This window comes from Panthera leo, chromosome D3 (genome assembly GCF_018350215.1).
Source record: "Panthera leo isolate Ple1 chromosome D3, P.leo_Ple1_pat1.1, whole genome shotgun sequence".
NCBI classification, from domain to species: domain Eukaryota; kingdom Metazoa; phylum Chordata; class Mammalia; order Carnivora; family Felidae; genus Panthera; species Panthera leo.
In genome coordinates, this window is record NC_056690.1 from 22,639,717 (window position 1) to 22,657,690 (window position 17,974).

At 54.3% G+C, this 17,974-nt stretch overlaps 1 protein-coding gene across 3 annotated transcripts; it reads left to right on the forward strand.

Annotated features, from left to right (window-relative positions):
- The first annotated feature begins 7,379 nt into the window (after window positions 1-7,379).
- Window positions 7,380-12,548, forward strand: OSM (oncostatin M). 3 transcript variants are annotated; one of them, XM_042910249.1, is made up of 4 exons: window positions 7,380-9,592; window positions 10,569-10,639; window positions 11,123-11,256; window positions 11,900-12,548. In XM_042910249.1, the coding sequence occupies exons 1-4, from the start codon at window positions 9,399-9,401 to the stop codon at window positions 12,446-12,448; spliced, it is 948 nt and encodes a 315-aa protein (XP_042766183.1). In that variant the 5' UTR covers window positions 7,380-9,398; the 3' UTR covers window positions 12,449-12,548. The 3 variants fall into 3 exon arrangements, with proteins under 3 accessions (XP_042766183.1, XP_042766184.1, XP_042766182.1); XM_042910250.1 differs by lacking the exon at window positions 10,569-10,639 and having other exon boundaries at window positions 9,483-9,592; XM_042910248.1 differs by having other exon boundaries at window positions 9,510-10,639.
- The last annotated feature ends 5,426 nt before the right edge of the window (window positions 12,549-17,974 follow it).

A 17,974-nucleotide genomic window follows, 5' to 3' on the forward strand; every position in this document is an offset into this window, starting at 1 on the left:
ACTTTCACCCTCTGCCCCAGCTGCCTCAGCCTCCCTGGTCTCCCTCTTACCTCTCTGCCCATTCCTCCTCTGTCCCTCCTCTTCCATCTGCAGCCTGAAGTCAAGCTTGGCCTGCCTTTCTGCCCCTCAACGTGGGCCCTCCACCAGGACACAGAGGAATCGACCCCTTTCCCCCCCACCCCTGGCTTCCCAGCTCCAGTGTCCTCCACAGCCTGGCCCTCCCCACTTGCCAGGGCCCTGATTCAGCCCACAGTTGTCCTCACCTGCGCTTCCCCAGACTTCCTACAGGTCTCCCTGTCATCTGGCTGCACAAGTACATTTTCCCCAACAAAATCTTAGTGTGTCCCCTCCCTCCCTGATCGCCAGCCTTGGGTAGACCCTTGCTCGGGAGGTGTGCCTTTGAGACCTCCTGGCCGTATCAGCTCTTCTGCTTGCTCTGACCTCCAGTGCCTCACCCTAGACTTGTTCTTCCCCAAAACTGGGATCCTCTCCCTGGGGCAGCTGTCAGGCCCTGTCCTGAGCAGGCATGCCCCGGCCTTTTAAGCTGAGGTGAGCCTTCTCTAAGTCAACGAACAAGAGCTCTGGGACAAGTGCTAACCAGGCTGCAACAGGAGGGGCCGTGGGAGGCCTCTGACTCTCTCCTGCTCCCTTGCCGCTGACTCACTGCTTTCCAGCCCCTTGGTTTTTCTGGAGTTGCCAGAACTTTTAAGCTCTGCCTTAAAAAAAAAAATAATGTTTATTTATTTTGGGAGAGAGAGAGTGCACGCACACGTGCAGTGGAGGGGCAGAGAGAGGGAGAGAGAGAATCCCAAGCAACCTCCCCACTGTCAGCGCAGGGCCTGACTCAGGGCTCAATCTCAAGACCATGAGATCATGACCTGAGCCGAAACCAAGAGTCAGACACCTAACTAACTGAGCCACCCAGGTGCCCCCCCCCCAAATTTTTTTAATTGAGGTGAAAGTCACATAGTACGTAACAGACCATTTTAGAGTGAATACCTCAGTGGCATTTAGCACATTCATAGTATTGTGCAACCACCACCTGTATAGTTCTAGAACATTTTCGTCATCCCAAAAGGAAACCCATACCCATCAATAGTCACTCATTCTTCTTCCTACCAGCCTCTGGCAGCCGCCAATCTACAGTCTATCTCTGGATTTCCCTATTCTGGACATATCACAAAGAATTCTGTAATAAGTGACTTTTGGCCTCTAGCTTGTTTGACTCAGCTTGATGTTTTCAGGGTACATCCAGGTGGTGGCATGTATTAGTACTTCATTCCATTTTGTGGCTGAATGACATCCTATTGTATGGACACACCACTTTTTAAAAATTTGTTATCTGCTGGCGGACATTTGGGTTCCCACCTTTTGGCTGTTAACCTCTGCCTTCTTGACTAGGGGAGGGCGCCCAACATTTGTGTTTACTGCCATACTGTTCCGCTTCTCTTCCTCACATGCTTGTTCTGTGGACAACGTGTCCTGGCCCCAGCTGGCCACACTCCCATCACCCATGGAATGGGTGCCCACCCTACTGTCCACCAGTAGGCCTTTGGACAGAGCAAGCTTTGATGGCCTTTTCTCCCCTTGGAGCTGCAGGATCTGTTTTTTTTTTCTTATCAAGATAAGCACCCAGAGACACCTGGGTGGGCTCAGTTGGTTGAGTGTTTGACTTCGGCTCAAGTCATGATCTTGCAGTTTGTGGGTTTGAGCCCCACATTGGGCTCACTGCTGTCAGTGCGGAGCCCACTTCGGATCCTCTGCCCCCCCTCTGCCCTCCCCTGCTCATACTTTATTTTTATCAAAAATAAACATTAAAAAAAAAAGATAAACCCCCAGAGTTTCCTTGGCATCTCCCCAAGAACAAGAGGAAGAAGAAGGCAAGTCTTCCACAGCACCTTTCCCAGGTCATTTCCTCCAGGCATCCCTGCTAGTGAGTCCCACCTCTGTCCTGGACTTCCCCTTGGCACCAGGACTATCATAGACATTCCCATGGGGACCCTGGCTGGTTGTACCCATCTTTCTCCAGTTGCTTTCTCTGTTGAGCAGAGGTTCTGAGCTTTCACAGCAGCTGGCACCAAGAGAAGGCTCCAAGCCCATCCCACTTCCTCTGTAGCCTCCACCCCTCCTGCCTCCATCCTCATACTGGGGCAGGACAAAGGACTCCCCACTGCAAGTGCCAGGAAACCAGTTCAACTAGCAGAAAATGGATTGACATCATTGTCCCGTGTAGCTGGAACTAGCCAAGGGGTTGGTCCTGGCTTCAGGCAGAGACCAGGGACTCAAGGAAGTCGCTTGGCCTCCCTGGCTGTGCCAGCCATGTTGTCACCCACTTGATGGGACCCCACCCCACCCCATGGAGTTGGGAAAGTGACCTTTCTTGGCATCAGACCAGTGACATCCCAGCTCAGAAACCCTGGCCATGCAAGGGAGGCGTGTCCCCTGAGTCTGACATCAGTCTTGGGAAAGGATTGTGACTGGTTCTGCTCGGTACATAGGTGTAGTGCTGGATTCCAAGGTACCACGAAGGGCCAGGCAGGGTTGGGTGCTCCCTCCTGTGGCCTGGGGTGAGAAATGAGCAGGCTGACAGATGATGGGTCTTCCAGATCCTTCCTCATGCTGGATGTTGGCTTGTATGTTTATTCACCCTTCAAAACCTGGACATAAAAAGACATTCACAACAAATTCACTTACCTATAAGCCTAGTCTTTCTTGCTGATCTCTACCCCATACCTAGCCTGGTGCCTGATACATACAGTGAATTACTTAAATATAGGTTGAGTGAGGGACTGAAAAGCCACCATGATTTGTCTCTTTTTGGAAAATGTAGGATTGTGCCCTCTAGTGAAGACTGGCCCCTTTCTATCAGGCTGTCAGGTACTGCTTATGTGGAATTCATTCTGAAGTGAATTCTTTAAAGGAAGTAGGAGAAATGCCTTGTCTTTTTCTTTTTCAGTTCGTTTTCCAGGAAAGTGTTGAAATCTGCAGTGGGTGAAAGAATATATTTTGAATTCACTTAAAAAAATATCATAAAGGAAAAAGTCAGCGTCTTTAAAATCCAGGCTTCCTAAAAAAAGGATCACGTGCTTTGGTGTATTGTGAGTGATATAATTCTGATTTCCTTGGGGAAAGATGACCAAGAGAAGGCATGAGAAAGGCTTCAAGAAAACCTGTTCCTGCCCAGCAGTGAGGTTGGCCTGAACTTCCAGAGGCCTGGCTGCAGGTGCACTAGATATGGGAGGGACACATCTGGATCCTGTACCCTGGGAGCCACAGGTGACCTTTCCTGGGGATTCTGCAGATGGCCACATCTGTGGTCATGCATTCATCCATTCACTAAAGATTTATTGAGCACCTACTATATGACATGGACTGTGCTGTGCTCTGGAAAGGCAACGAGGAGCCACAACCACAGCACACACCCTCTTGGAATTTTGTCAGGGGTGGGCAGGGACCAGCCTGGGGTGGAGGAAGTTCAGGGGGGGCTTCCCTGAAGAGGTGAAGCTTGGACTGGACCTTGATGTCTGGATGACAGTTCATTCAGTAGGAGGAGGTTCAGGCAGTGGGAACAGCATATGCAAAGTTCATGAGGTGAGTGCTCTGCTCCCCTGAGGGACTGAGGAAAGTCAGAGAAGGCAGCGGGCTAGAAAGGTATGGGTGAGGCTGGGGGGTGGGCAGGGCCTGGTGGCTGTGGTAATAACTTTGGCCTCACCAAACGTCCGCATGAATCCAGGGGAGTGTTTTAAACAAGAGGGTGGCACCAGGCTGTATTGTACAAGTCCCCTGGAGGGACTGCAATGGCAGTAAAGCCATTTGGTGGATGGATCCATTTCGTCCCTCCTGACTTTCCTCCCTCTCTGTTAAGACTTCCAGCCACACCTGCTTTTCTCTAAACCAGACCTATGCAGTCTTGCTTGCATATCACCTCATGCAGTCCTGTCCATGTGGAATTTGTAGCATCTCTCTCCTGCATTTTTGCCAGTTAAACTGGCATTCCCCGCCCCCCTCCTCCACCCCAGACCTGTAGAAATACCGACCTCCTCACCCAATCACTCCCTGGCTGGTCCTTGACCAAGTGGATATCCATCTTCCCTCTGTGAAAACCATTTGTTTTCAAGTTTGTTGAGCCATGTGGCTGCATGAGTTCTGGGCAAGCCACTGCGTGTATGGTGTGCTGGCCAATCGTGTGGACCTAGGACAGCTGCCTGGAGCCCAACTTGCCTTTGCTCCCTCCCACCTGTGTGACCTCCCGTCAAATATCTCATCTCTCAGGCCTCAGTTTCCCCATCTACAGGATAGACACAATGATCTCTGTGAGGATGGTTGGGAGAATTCACAGAGCCAGCCTGTAGGAGGAAGTGCTCAGAACTGGGTGCAGCCCACAGAAGAGCTCCAGAAACGTCTGATTATTACCACTGGGCAAATGGCACGTACCTGGGCACCAAAACATTTTTGGCAAGAATGTGATGTTTCAAAATAGGCATTGTATGTTCCCAGCATGAGAAAAGTCAGGACTCCATTGGACTTCGTGATCCTTGTTTGATGGTTAAGGTTATTTTTATTTACAGTGATATCTCAGTGTTTAGAGCCTGTAGGGTTCTAGGCCCTCTGTGTTCATCTCGCCCATCCCCTCATCTCTCAGAGAGGACCCTGGGCTCAGAGGGGATGGTGAGGGGGGTGGTTGTTCTAGGCCAGCCAGAGAGAAGATAGCAGGGCAGCGCTCTTATCTCCTGGTCATCCCACCTCAGAGTAGATGCTTGTCCCCTGCCCCCCTCCCCACTGCCGAAGACAGTGAGCCTCCTGAACAGAAGTGAGTTCCTTCTATCCCTATCTCTATGCTGCATTTCTCTGAAGGTTCAGGCCTCTGGAAGGGGGCTCAGTTACCCAATTTGGGGGAGCCACTGGACACACAGAGGCTTCCCACACTGTGGACACACCAGGTCCCAGAAGAATTCTGTGGTACATCTCAAGCCAAAGGATCCTCCAGCCCAGGGTGACCTCGCTGGCCTCATGGGGAGGGCCCTGGTAGATACTTGCTCACCCCAGGGTTTATGTAATGTCGTCTTTCCCAATCGTCCTCAAAGCCATGCTATGACATAAGCAAATGTACGCCTCTGTCTGCCCCAGTGGCTGGCGGGTATTTATCGAGCACTTGCTATGAGCTAGGCATTTGCATGCATTATCCACCAAATTACCCTCACTGTCCTCTTGAGATAGCACTTACCACTGCATTTTTTAAAAAATAGAGACACAAGATATGTATATTATCAACTTTACCATTTTAAAGTCTATAATTCGGTGGGTTTTAGTATATTCAGAAGATTGTACAACCATCACCACTATTTAATTCAAAAACATTTCATCACCCCAAAAGAAACCCCATACCCATTAGCTGTCACTCCTTATCCTTAGATCTCTCCAGGCACTGGGAAGCACTCAGGTGCTTTCTGTCTCTATGAATTAACCTATTCTGGACATTTCATATAAATGGAATCATCCAGCAACCTTTTGTGACTGGTTTCTTTTACTTAGTATAAGGTTTTTGAGGCTCATCCACATTGTAGCATGTGTCTGTACTTCATTCCTTTTGTGGCTGAATAATATTCCATTGTATGGATATACCACAGCTTAAAAATCTGTTTCTGCTGATGGACATTTGGATTGCTTCCACTTTGGGGCTATTGTGAATAAACGCTGCTATAAATATTTGTGTGCAAGTTCTGTATGCTTTCAAGTCTCTGGGGTGTGTATGTAGGCATGAAATAGTTCGGTGTATGACACCTCTTAATGTTTAACAGTTTGAAGTTCTGCCAGACAGCCTTCTGAAGCGGCTGCACCATTTTGCATTCCCACCAGCAGCCTGTGAGGGTTTTGGGTTTCTCCGTGTCCTCTCCAATACTTGTTATTGTCTGTCTTTGATTGTAGCCACCTAGTGGGTATGAAGAGGTGTCTCATTGCGGGTTTGATTTTGCATTTTCCTGATGGCTAACGATGATGAGCAGCTTTTTATGTACTTATTGGCCGTTTGTCTGTTTTGAAGAAATACCTATTCATTTCTCCTTTGCCCATTTTAAAATTGGGTTGTCTCTTGATTGTTAAATTGTGGCACTGCAGTCCACAGGGGAAACCAAGGCTCAGAAAGGGCCAAGCACACTGAGCTCATAAGCAAATTGAGACCGGTAACTGGATGGATCTCCACCTCCCACCCTAACAGGTCAGAGATCACTGTCTCTCTTCCCAGATGAATGGCCTCCTGCCTTCCATTTTGACCCACTCACAAAGGTCACCCCAGGTCTTTTTATTGCATTTAAAGCAGTAGAGCCCCACAGCCAGAGGGTGGGCCGGAAAGACATGGAAACAGCAGTTCTAAGGAACAAAGCTGGTCCTCTTTCCCCCTTCAAATCACGCGGACCTAGCTGACGTGGCCCGGGAAGAGGGGACAGCCCGGGCCTGTGGTCGGGGAGCCTATTTATACTGGCTGGGCCATGTTGCAAGCTTTTCCTGCTGGCGAGAGGGACGTCACTGGGTGCTGACCTCACCAGAAACGCTGACGCATCTTCCCCTCATGCTTTGCTCTGTTGACCAGCCGGGTCTCCTCACCTTGGGGCCACTCCCTGTCCTCCTACACATCACTGTCCCCTCCCACCAAGCTCTGGACACTCCCCCATCGTCCCCACTCCCTGCAGCCCTCCAACCATGCCCTCCACTTGCGAGCTGTTATAGGCTGAATTTTATCCCTTAAGTTTATATGTTAAAGACCTAACCCCACTGTACCTCAGAATGTGGCTGTATTTGGAGATAGGACCTTCAAAGAGGTAAGTTATAATGAGGTCATTGTGGGAGGGTGGGGCTAATACAATATGACCGGTGTCCGTATAAGAAGAGGAGATTAGGATAGACAGACAGAGGGCCACCATGTGAGGAGATGAGAAGGCAACCATCTACAAGTCAAGGAGAGAGGCTGCCAGATGAAATCCACCCTGCTGACACCTGGGTCTCAAGACTTAGGACGGCACCAACATGCCTTCCTATTGTTTATGTCCTGCCATCTGTGCTCCTTTGTTACAGCAGTCCGCGCAAACTAATATAGAAGCCCTCTTTGCCTTTGGTGGCCTTTGTCCCTGGGGCCTGCACACTGAACCTCGGTTAGCTACGTGCTCAGAGCGTCGTCTTTTAGACTTGACAGCCCTGGTTTGAATGCCCCCTCCTCTTTTTTCTTTTTTTTTTTTTAAGTTTATTTATTTATTTTTTTAGAGAGAGAGAGAGAGGGAGAGCACACGTGAGCAAGTTGAGGAGGGGCAGAGAGAGAGAGAGAGAGAATCCGAAGCCAACTCAGCTGTCAGTGAGAGCCTGAGGCAGGGCTCGAGCCCACAAACTGCAGGATCATGACCTGAACCGAAGTTGGACGCTTAACTGACTGAGCCACCCAGGCGCTGCTGAATGTCCCCTCCTTTTAACTATTCCCACACAGGGTGACGCGGGGACGGGAAAGTAAAGGCATGTAGCTCTCCCCCGAGTGTGGAGGTTGGTCCGCAGTAGCTGAGAGGGGCAAGAGGCTCTCCTGCTGGATGTGGCTTTCCTGCTTGGAGCCAGGCCCCGAGCTTCTCGGTTTCCTCATTAAAAGGAGCCAAAGCATCCTTGCCTGGGTGCTCTCCCTCTCAGAGCTGTTGCAAGATGAGATCAGGGATGTGAAATGAAGAAGGATCCCAGCTTGGCTTGGGCCCCAGGAAATAGTCTTGCGGGGGTGGGCACAGAGATGAGGAATTTAGCAGAAGCGATGTTAAAAGGAGGAAAATCCAGAACTGGCCTTTGGGGGTGGCGCTGGTGGGTGTGGTAAACACCATGCTGGGGTGCCAGGGAGTGGGTGGGGGGTGACAAACAGCCTCCTGGGCATGGAGGTGTGTCTGGTTTTACCCACTACTGGATCCTTAGCACTTGGGAATGGCTGGCTCAGAGAAGGGCCAAATAAAAGTTTTTTGAATGAATAAACGAGTGATGTTAAGTGTATATACAGAGGAGAGAGCAGGTAGGAATAGCCTTGGTGGTCATGATGGGTGCTGGGGACATGGATGGACAGGAGGTTGTCTGACCCTCTTCCTTCCTGGCCACCTCAGCTCTCCTTGTTCAGGCTCCACGGGCCCAATGCTCTCCCCAGCTGGAGCAGCCCAGGTCTCCCTGGCAGATTCCAGAGGCCCCACCCTGGTTCCCAGCCTTCTGAGGCCCCCCTCCCCACCGGGCTCCTGAGGGTGCAGGCCACAGACCCCCTTCCAGGCCTGGTAGATATGCTGCGGGTGCCAGGCATGACCTGCAGGCCTGAGCCAGCCTTTCCGCCCCCTTGTCTGCCCTAGCCCAGGCCTCCTTCACCCTAGGCAAAGTAACAGGTAGACTAGAGAGGCGTGGTCTCCAGGGTTCCTTCACTCTGACGTCCAGAGGTCTGCGAGAAGCTGAGGACCAACCCACAATCACTATCTTTCAGAGAAAGTGAAACCTGGTCCCCAACCGTCACCACGGCGACTCCCCCACCCTGGCTTCCCCTCTGAGCTCACAGCTTCCCCATCTCCTCCGCCCCCCACACCATCCCTCAACAGCTAGTACTTGGAATTAGACTTTCAGCTTTCTTTTTTCCTTCAAAGGACTTTTGCCTTTTATGTCCATGACAGCAGCAGCTCTGTGAGCCTGAGCCAGGAAATACTGTTTGAACCCTCCTTTTACAGGTGGGGCCTCTGAGGCCCAGAGAGGTTAAATGACTTGCCTCTGGTCACACAGTATGTCAGCCCCCTTGAGCCCTAACCTCCTGTTTCTCTTGCTTTAAGCACCTGTTTTCCCACCGAAGACCCTGTCTGTAAAGAAAGAGCCTAGGTGTGGGCAATGGGCCTGGGATAAACAAGGTTGGTTGCAAGGGGTTTGCATGATGGGAGAAAGGAGATGGCTGGGAGCCCCACTGGGGGATGCAGGTCCTGGGGCCAGAACCACAATCTCGGGGCTGCCAGCCTAGGTCTGGCTCTGTGCCCAGAGCCCGGTGGTTTCCGCTCACAGATGTCCCAACAGCCTCAGCAGGAGGGCGGGAAGGGCACTCAAGAAGGAAGATGTCTCGCTCCCCTCAGTCCCAAACCACAGTGGCTGGTGAGGCTGATGGCTCCTGGGCCGAGCCTGGCCTGCGGGCCCTCTGAGGCCCCAGTTGGCACACTCTCCCCTCTATCCTGGGCACAGCTCCCTGCACATGGCTCGGACCCCCATGTTCCCTACTCGCCCCAGGAAGGCTGGGGCTGCGGTTTGCATCATCCTTGGGCGTGGGGCTGACCTCGAAGAACGAATTCGAAGAAAACAGGAGGAGGAGCAGGCATGCCACCGCACCCAGCGCCCATTGGCCGCCCGTGGAAACTTTGGTTTTTGGGGTCATGTTCCCAGAAGGCCTGCCCCTCCCCCCCCCACTCCCCACCCACCTCACGAGGTGTTGGCCAATCGCCCTGGCGGGCATAAAGTGGCTGCTAGCCCGCAGGGCTCCCAGCCAGGAGGTGTCACCCCCAGCAGGCGCCGGCCGGAGCTCGGGCACCCAGCATGCGGGCACAGCTTATGCGGAGGACGCTGCTCAGTAAGTACTTCCTTCCTCTCCACCAGTACCCACTTGCTGTGCCCCTGGGCACCAGCGGGGAGCAGAGGAACCTTCTGTCCTTTGGGAGCTGGAAAGGCTGGGCACCAGAAGGATGCTGAGAAGGGGGGAGAGCTGGGAGGTCAGGCAAAGCAAGTGGTCCACTGAGAACACAGCATCTTTACAAGGTAGAGAAGGACTATCCCCAGAAGGCTTCTAAGGGGGAGGTGATGTAGAGGCAGCTCTGGGAACAAGAGAGTGAGGGAAGGGGATAGATTGAGGGGAGAAGCCAGAGAAGCAGGGGGGAGGTGAGAGACGTGCTGGATAGAGGAGGAAGCTGCAGAAGCCAAGAGGAAAACAGTATGATGTCTGGCGGGGTGGTGAGGCCTCCTTCTTGCCCTGATTCGCAGGGTCTGGAATGGATACACACATCCAGCCAGGCCCAGGGACCCTGGAACCCACACAATCACACAGCACACATAGCCACACCCACAGGGTGACGCACACACAGAGCCGTGTGATGTCATTCAGAGCCCTCAATCTCACCAACTTGGGAACCCCCACATGCAGCCTGGGCCCCCATGGTGGACAGGGCACAACGCTTGTTCGTGGCCAGCTCCTTCCTTTCACCTCACACAGACCTGGACACATGCCCATGAAGACACCCTAGTCCCACGTGCATGTGGTGCTCACGCGGACTCCCCCGCCCAAGCCCAGCAGCAGATACCTGAGGAGGTGGCGAGGAGTGCCCTGTGGTCGCCATGCCTGGGTGGCCAGCCCCTCGTCCTTCCCCAGCAGCTGAACGGTTCTTAGGAAGGGAACATGGTGTCACTGCCTTCCGGGCCATTGCGCCACAGGCCCCTTCCGACCACATGGCTGCCGGTGCCTGGGGGGTGGGTGTGGGGAGGTTGGCCGGCAGTAACTATGCTCTTCCCACCCTGAACATTCTGGCTCATGGCGTATCTGGTGGGCCTGACAGATGTGGGACACGAAGGGAGAGAAGAGGAAGGTGCAAGAGGTCGAGGACAATGCTGGCCTTGTGTGACCTGGGTGAGCCCTTCTCCTTCAGTGCCTTGATTTTCCTGTCAGTAAAATGGGGGCTCTCTTGTTTGTACAGACATAGCTCAGGGCACCAGGCTGCTGCCAGGCTAAGCCCACCTGCAAGGAGGGCCAGGCTCTGTTATGGGGGGATCCGGAGGTCTTGTAGGCAGCAGCCCCACCTGGGCTGCTGTGTGTCAGATCCTGGGGTTGGGAAGATTGGCAAGTGCAGGAGGTCCAACTGGGTCCCAAAACCTCCTCTCAAAGGCCTGCATGGTGAAGTGCAGCCCTGTTTTGGATGCTGGGCAGTGCCTCATGGGGGAGGTGGTGGTGGCCCCAGCAGGTGCTCCTGTGCACACACGGTGCCTAGCCCCACCCGTGATGGCACGAAGCCTGAGACGATGGGCTGTGCCCTCTAAGGCCCTCTTAGGTTCCCTCCCCTCTGAAAGCCGCCCGCCTCCCCAAGTCAGGTGACACCCCCCTTCTCTGCCCCAGGTCTGGTCCTCGGACTCCTGTTCCTGAGTACGCTGGCCATGGGCAGCTGTTTGGACAACTACCAAGAGCTCCTTGGGCAGCTCCAGAAGCAGGCGGACTTCATGCAGCACACCAGCATGCTCCTGGACCACTATGTGAGCGCCTGGCCCCTGGTGGCATCTGAGTTTCAGAGAATAGTAGGCCTAGGGCAGCAGTGAGCCCAGAGAAGATGAGACCCGACTCCCATTCACCCCTACTCGATATGGGGCAGGTGGGGAAACCAAGTCCCTGTGTCATTCCGGGGACACATCGAACACTCCAGGCCTTGGAGTGTTCCACTCCTTGGCACTTCACTCCTCTGAAATGCCAAGGAGACATTACAGCTTTCCCAGCTCAGTGGGCCGGAGTGAAAACCTCAGCTCCATTGTATACCTACCCATGTGCCCTGCTCTAGGCCTCAGAGATGTAACAGTGAACAAAACAGGGTTCCATCCTCCTAAAAAAGCTCAAGGTTACCCACCCACCCCCACTCAAACTCTGCACACCACAATCACCGCCTGTGCAGTCACCTCAACCCGCCAGCCCCCCAACATCCTTATGTCCTGTCTGCAGTGATGGGAGAGTCCTTGCTCCTCCCTCGCCTCAGTTTCTGATCTGTACGATGGGAGGATTGGATGGGATACATGAGGTTGAGCATTTCAAGGCTGACCAGAGCAGAATTGTGTGTGTGTGTGTGTGTGTGTGTGTGTGTGTGGTGGGGGCTCTAGCACTCACCCTCTGATTCTCCTTTCCCTCCAGATCAGCATCCAAGGCCTGGACAAGGATGGTCTGAAGGAGCACTGTCAGGAGCGCCCCGGGGTCTTCCCCAGCAAAGATGCCCTGCAGCGGCTCAGCAGGCAGGAATTTCTGCAGATCCTTAACAACACACTGGGCCACGTTCTGCACAGACTGAGAACTTTACAGAAGGACATCCCCAAAGCCCAGGACTTAGAGAAGCTAAATATAGCAAAGTTAAACATTCGCGGGTTCAAGAACAATATCCACTGCATGGCCCAGCTGCTTCCAGGCTCCTTGGAGAAGACTGAGCCCACTCCGACAGGCCCAGGGGCTTCTCCATCACCCACCCCCATCTCAGATGCCTTTCAGCGCAGGCTGGAGGGCTGCAGGTTCCTGCATGGCTACCACCGCTTCATGCACTCAGTGGGTCAGGTATTCCGAGAGTGGGGGCAGAGCCCGAGTCGGAGCCGGAGACACAGCCCCCGCCGGGGCCTGCGGAAGGGGACCCACAGGACGCATCTCTCCAGCAGGAACAAAAGACTCATGCCCAGAGGGTGGCTGCCCCGGTAGCCTTAGGGGTACCCCTGGCAGATAAAAGACTCACAGGTATTCTGTAGGATGGCCCATCCCCGCTGGCCTCCAAACCTGCTCTCCTCTGTCCCCCCCCCCCCCCACCGTCAGAAGCGCACTTTAAGGGGTGGGAGCCAAGCAGGCCCCTCTACCTCCTCCAGGCGGGGAGGGGAGGGTCAGGCCATTGAACCCCCAGCCCTGAGTTCCCCAGTCTCGGTGGGATGGCCAGGTCAGGCCACGCGGGGCTAACTTTCCATTGATTCAGGGGTCTGATGACACAGGCTGACTCATGGCCAGACTGACTGCCCCCCCTGCTCTGCTCCCCAGAGGCCTGTCGGCCCTTCCCTCTCATGACTTGCAGGGCTGTTGACCCCAGACTTCCTCCTTTCCATGGAGGCATGGTTCCGAGGGGGAGGTCAGGGCCTGAGCTGGCCTCTTATGCCTCATTGCCAGTCTCAGGCCAGACACCTGGACATCTGGGTGACCTCATTTTAGGCAGCTGTGACACAGGCAGAGTGTCCTAGAAGAAGTGCTGATCGGGGTAGGGTGTCTAAAAGTGGGGCTCAAGTGCCCTCTCACTGTGTAGCCTCGGGAAGACCACCTTACCTCTCTGGACTTCAGTTTTCTTTTTGTGATTCAAGAGGGTTGGGACCGTGTAAAGCCCTCTCTGCTTGCCAGTAGCTGGGATTCTATGACATACAGTGGATATCAAATGCAGTGCAAATGGACATGGAGTAAAGACCTAGTGTCTGGAAGTACCCAGTATTGGGTCCTGGCTGCTGGCTCCTCCCCCTGGTGGTGCATCATGAAATTTTCTCATGCTGAAGCGAGGGAGTCCCAGAAGCTGCTGGGCCAATTCTTTGCAGGGATATGATTAATTTATCGATTTTTATCAGTTTTTATCTGTTTCCTATTTATAAGGCTTATTTATGATATGTATTTAATGTTAATATTGTGCCAACATATATTTAAAACTTGCCTGGTTTCTAAAGTCCCTGTGTCTCTCTGTTGCCTTGTGGGAAAGAATTTGAGGGAATCTAGCCTCTTGGAGGAAGGGGGGGGGCCCTTACCATGGGGGTGTCTCAAACAGGGCATTTATTGTGTCTGAATGTGACTCCCTTGAGATGCTAGGGACTAGAGGGTTTGGGAGCAAGAGAGGAGGGAGGAAAGCTGGAATGTGTGGGCCCCTGTAGGTGAGTGACTGGGGGGTACGTGTGCTTATGCGTGTTACGTGAAATAGACAAGATAGTAACAGACCCTGCCTCAGACATGGCCTGTGACCTGCTGTGCGCTTGAACCTGTTTCTTGAAGGGCTTCCGGCAGGACTCTCTGCAATAGATAAGATCCACTTTGCAGATAAGAAGACTGAGTCTCAGGGAGACTGAGTTACCTGCCCATGTCCTCAGAACACGTTTTCTGGGAGGGCGGACACATGCTGAATTCAGGTCTGTTAGATGCCAGAGCATCTTCTGTTACTCTTCAACCTCTGTAACTTGGCCAGCAATGTCATGAGTCCCTAAGGGCACAGAGCTCCCAGGCTAGGGGGCAGACAGGCAACAGACATGCAGAAGAACCAACTCAGGAATTGGGGTATGAGCTCTGCAAAATGAAATCGGGTGATGTAATAGAGTGAGAACCTCAGGCAACAGGCATGGCCCTGGGAGAGGTGAAGCCTCTCCATCCACTCTGAAATCTGAATGCCACAGGAGACAGGGTGGGCCCCCAGGTGGCAGAAACAGCTAGGGCAAAGGCTCCAAGCATTCCAGGATCAGCATATAGTGAGCCAGGGGCGTCACTGGTTTATATCAAAAAGGCCTGGAAAAGGGAAGCATCTTGCTCAAGATCACAGAGGGAACTCCAGCACAGAACTCCGGACCCTGACTCCCAACCAACAGTCTTCCCAGCAATGCCCAGTGTGTTCCAGGTGACCTACCAAGTCCCTAATAAGAGCTTTCCACCGTCTCCCACTGGGCTCTCCCTTGCTCTTGAGGATCTGCCACACAGGCCACCTTTTGGCTCTTGATATGCCCAGGGCTCCGTCCTACCATGAGGCCTCTGCTTATGCTGTTCCCTCTGTCTGGAACACCGTTCCCTGTCATTTTGCTCAGTGCATCTTCAGCTATTCTTCCCTACCACGCATGGTCTGGGTCCAGCAACTTGGTTATTTGTCCTTGTAAAGCTGTCCTCTTGGGAGGCTCTTGCCTGCTGTGGTGCTTTACCATCTCCCTCCCACACTAGCCTAGAGCTGCCAAGGATGTGGAGACAGCAGCTGCTTCCCTTTGCTCCGCCTCAGCACCTGGCACAGGGCCTGCACCCAGTAGGAGCTCAGTGAGCAGCATGCCAGAGAGGCTGGCTTGGGTGGTACCATCCCGGTGCCACCAACGGCAGGGGGCCGGGCCTCTCTCTTTTGTGCCCTGCCCGGCATAGGGGTGTGGGGGGGGGGGCGCTTTCCTCAGGCTGAGTTGCTGGGAAGCTGTGGGTGGGAGGTGGCAGACGCCGAAAGCCAGGCATGCTCAGGTTCTCGGAGAGGAAGGGGAGCTGGCGCTGCGGCAGGCGTGCGGTTGCCCACGGAGTGAGCAGAGGTTGGTCTGTGGAGGAAGAGCTGGGAAGCCCAGGGTGGCTGCCCCCTACCCCTGCCTGGGCCCCTTGCCAACCCCTTACTCTGTGGATAAGCCTAAGGAGAGGTGTCTGACTTAGAGCTGGAACAGCACCCACTCCGTAGGAAGCAGATCAGGGAGCTCCAGAATCTGGGGAGGGAGTTTCAGGGGTCCCACCTTTGAGGACTTGTCACCTCTATGTCATACCCTGATGAGACCACAGCTGCAGGTGCCCCCAAACTGCCATCTCCAGTCTGGTGCTCTCCCAAGCCTACAGACTCAACTTCTAGGAACCTCTGCCAGGAGCCCTGTGCCAAAGGCCTCAGGGCCAAAGTCACCTCCACCCCACACCTGATTTCTGCTTCCTATTTGCCCCCACAGAGGTTCCAGAGCCCCAGTCCTCACCGTCACCTCTCTCAGCTTCTCCCCTGTCCGTTGATCACAAGGTCCCTCGATCTCTCCCACATCCCATCTCTGGCACATGCCTCCTGCTCTCCCAACAGCCAGCCAGGTCCCGGCTCCCTGGACACGGTCAAAAATGTCACTGCCACCATATCTTCTGCTCCCAAACCTTCAGAGACTCCTTCCTGTCCTACTGCTGTGGTACCAATTCCAAACCCCTCATCGTAACATGCCAGGCCCCTGTTCTCATGCCAGGCCAGCTTTGCCCACTCATGTCTGTGTTCGAGCCATGCTTTGCTGTCTCCCTAACCCATATAGGCATCCTGACCTCCCTGAAGCCTGGACTTCCCCCCTCCATTCCCAGCCTCAGCCTCCTACCCTTCTGCCCTGAGCCCCAGTTCGAATTCCCCCTCCTCCTTGATTCCCCCATCCAGAAGGGTTTATGGGGCTTCCCTGGGGGCCACAGGTGGCCTACAGAGAGCCTGCAGGGTGACATTTCTAGAATCTGCATCTCAAGTCAGAATAAGCTTTCTCTGATGGTGAGACTGGGGTTCCCACAATCATTGTTGTGACAGGCAGTGGGGTGGGGGCCCAAATGATGCTTTTGTGCCACAGAAGGAGCTGATCCTATACAGGCACATTTTCCTGGAGTGGTGATACCCTGTGGGCCCACAGTGTATGCTTCGTCTCCAGTGGTTATGTGAAGGGACAAAGGCTCAGGAAGATAAAGGGGTCCTGGCCTTGCTGCAGGCATCAGCTTGAAGCCAGATTTTCTTCTTCTTTTTCAAGGTTTTCAAAGTGACAGACCTTCAGTCAACTACATGTAACACACAGGATGGAAAGTTCCCCAGGACAGGGGTCCCAGAGGGCAGGGACACTGCTGGAAAAAGGTGGGGATGGGGTGCACTTACTACCTACCCACAAAACAAACACAGCTTGCAAACGGCAGAGCCGGGTTTTTCGCCTCCATGGCCTTCACTGTCCACCACTACTAATGCGATTTTTTTCCTCCTCTTTCTCGAAGGATGAGAAAATACTTGAGAGTTAAATAAAATGAGTTCAACCCCCAGCCACCCTGCCCTCAAAGCCGTGTGACCTCCTGGGTTGAGCCTCAGCTTTCCCCTTTGTACAATGGGCTGAACTGGCCCACCGCCCTGGCTGTGACAGATTTCCCAGGAGACCACACAAATACTGCACTATTTCGGCATTATCGTAAGCGGTTACTGAGCAGGTGCACAAGCAACGTTCTCTGTATTTTCTCTCTCTCATTCTCCCTTTTTCCTTATTGCTCTCTTCATGGCTTTTCTCTCTGTGCCCCTGTCCCCCTGCACCCCCCACCCTCCACACCAGGCCTGGGACCCAGAGTGCACACAGACCACCTTTTCCATGCTGAGGCAAGGCTCACAGTCCATGGTCAGCGTTGGAGAGGCCTTCCACTTGGCCAGCCCCACTCCCTGCTTCCTGGGGCGGCCCCAAGGGCTGGGCTCTGCTCCCTGGCTCTGGGAGGGGCGAAGGTCTCCCAGGGAGGTGGGTTGGGCAGGTGGGGCCCTGGAGCCTGTGGAGGAGGGCCAACCAGACGGGCCAGGTGACTCTGGGGTTCTGAGGTGGGTGTCCGGAAAGCGTGTGGTGGCTTGGGGGGGGGGCACTGTGTCCAGGGGGACAGCTGCGGCCCTGTGACTCTTCTGGGGACAGGGACAAGGGGCATGGCCCTGGTGCACACGGCTTGTGGCAGGTCTGAGTCAAAACACCTAAGGCCGACCCCGGCCGGTCATGCGGAGGGCTGCTCAGTCATCGCCTTATGCTGGCCTGGGTCACCCAGGCAGGCTGGGTGCGGCCCAGTCAGTTGTGACTCAGGTCCCAGCGGCCTTGCCACGCAGCACTGGGTAGGGGCATTGGGCACAGGGTCGCCCCCTCCCCAGCCCCAGCCGCAGCCCCACTTTTCCCCCTTGGCCACCCTGAAGATCCTGCCCCTGTTAGGCACAGTCTGGCCAGGGGCCTGGGGTTCTCTGCCCCTGTTGCACCCAGCCCTTCAGCCAGGGGGTGGGGTGGAAGTGGGGGGAGCCTCAGGGCCACGCGGCACTTGACGGGAAGTCAAGTGGGGGGCAGTGTGAGGAGCTGTCTCCAGAGAAGATTCAGCAAGAGAGGGAAGCAGAGGAGGCCTGGCCCTGAAGTCGATGGTGTCCCATTGAAGACCTGGAAAACACCTGTGAGACTCCAGAGGGTCCTGCGCAAGAACAGACCACGGTAGGCTTCCCTCACAGGGCAGGGCTGGGACCGGGGGAGGGGGGGGGGTGGGGGTGGTTAGATGCCAGCACCCAAATCTATCCTCAGCACCAGCAAATCCTCCAGTGTTTGGGGGGGGGGTACCTGGTGTCCCGCACAGTTCTCCGAGCCTCAGTCTTCCCAGCTGTGTAACAGGCGTGGGAAGACATTCCCTGCCCATCTCACCAAAGATGTTGAGGTAAAGTGGATAGATCGGATGCTAGATTCAAAAGTGTTATGGGTCACTAAAGGTTAAAGATCACGG

What these genes read in the sequence shown, in the direction of transcription:
- OSM (XM_042910248.1), top strand. Translation starts at nt 10,351, where the DNA reads ATGCCTGGGTGGCCAGCCCCTCGTCCTTCCCCAGCAGCTGAACGGTTC. An exon ending in GCTGGCCTTGTGTGACCTGG is followed by an intron (nt 10,640 to 11,122) that starts GTGAGCCCTTCT and finishes TCTCTGCCCCAG; the next exon opens with GTCTGGTCCTCGGACTCCTG. An exon ending in GCATGCTCCTGGACCACTAT is followed by an intron (nt 11,257 to 11,899) that starts GTGAGCGCCTGG and finishes CTTTCCCTCCAG; the next exon opens with ATCAGCATCCAAGGCCTGGA.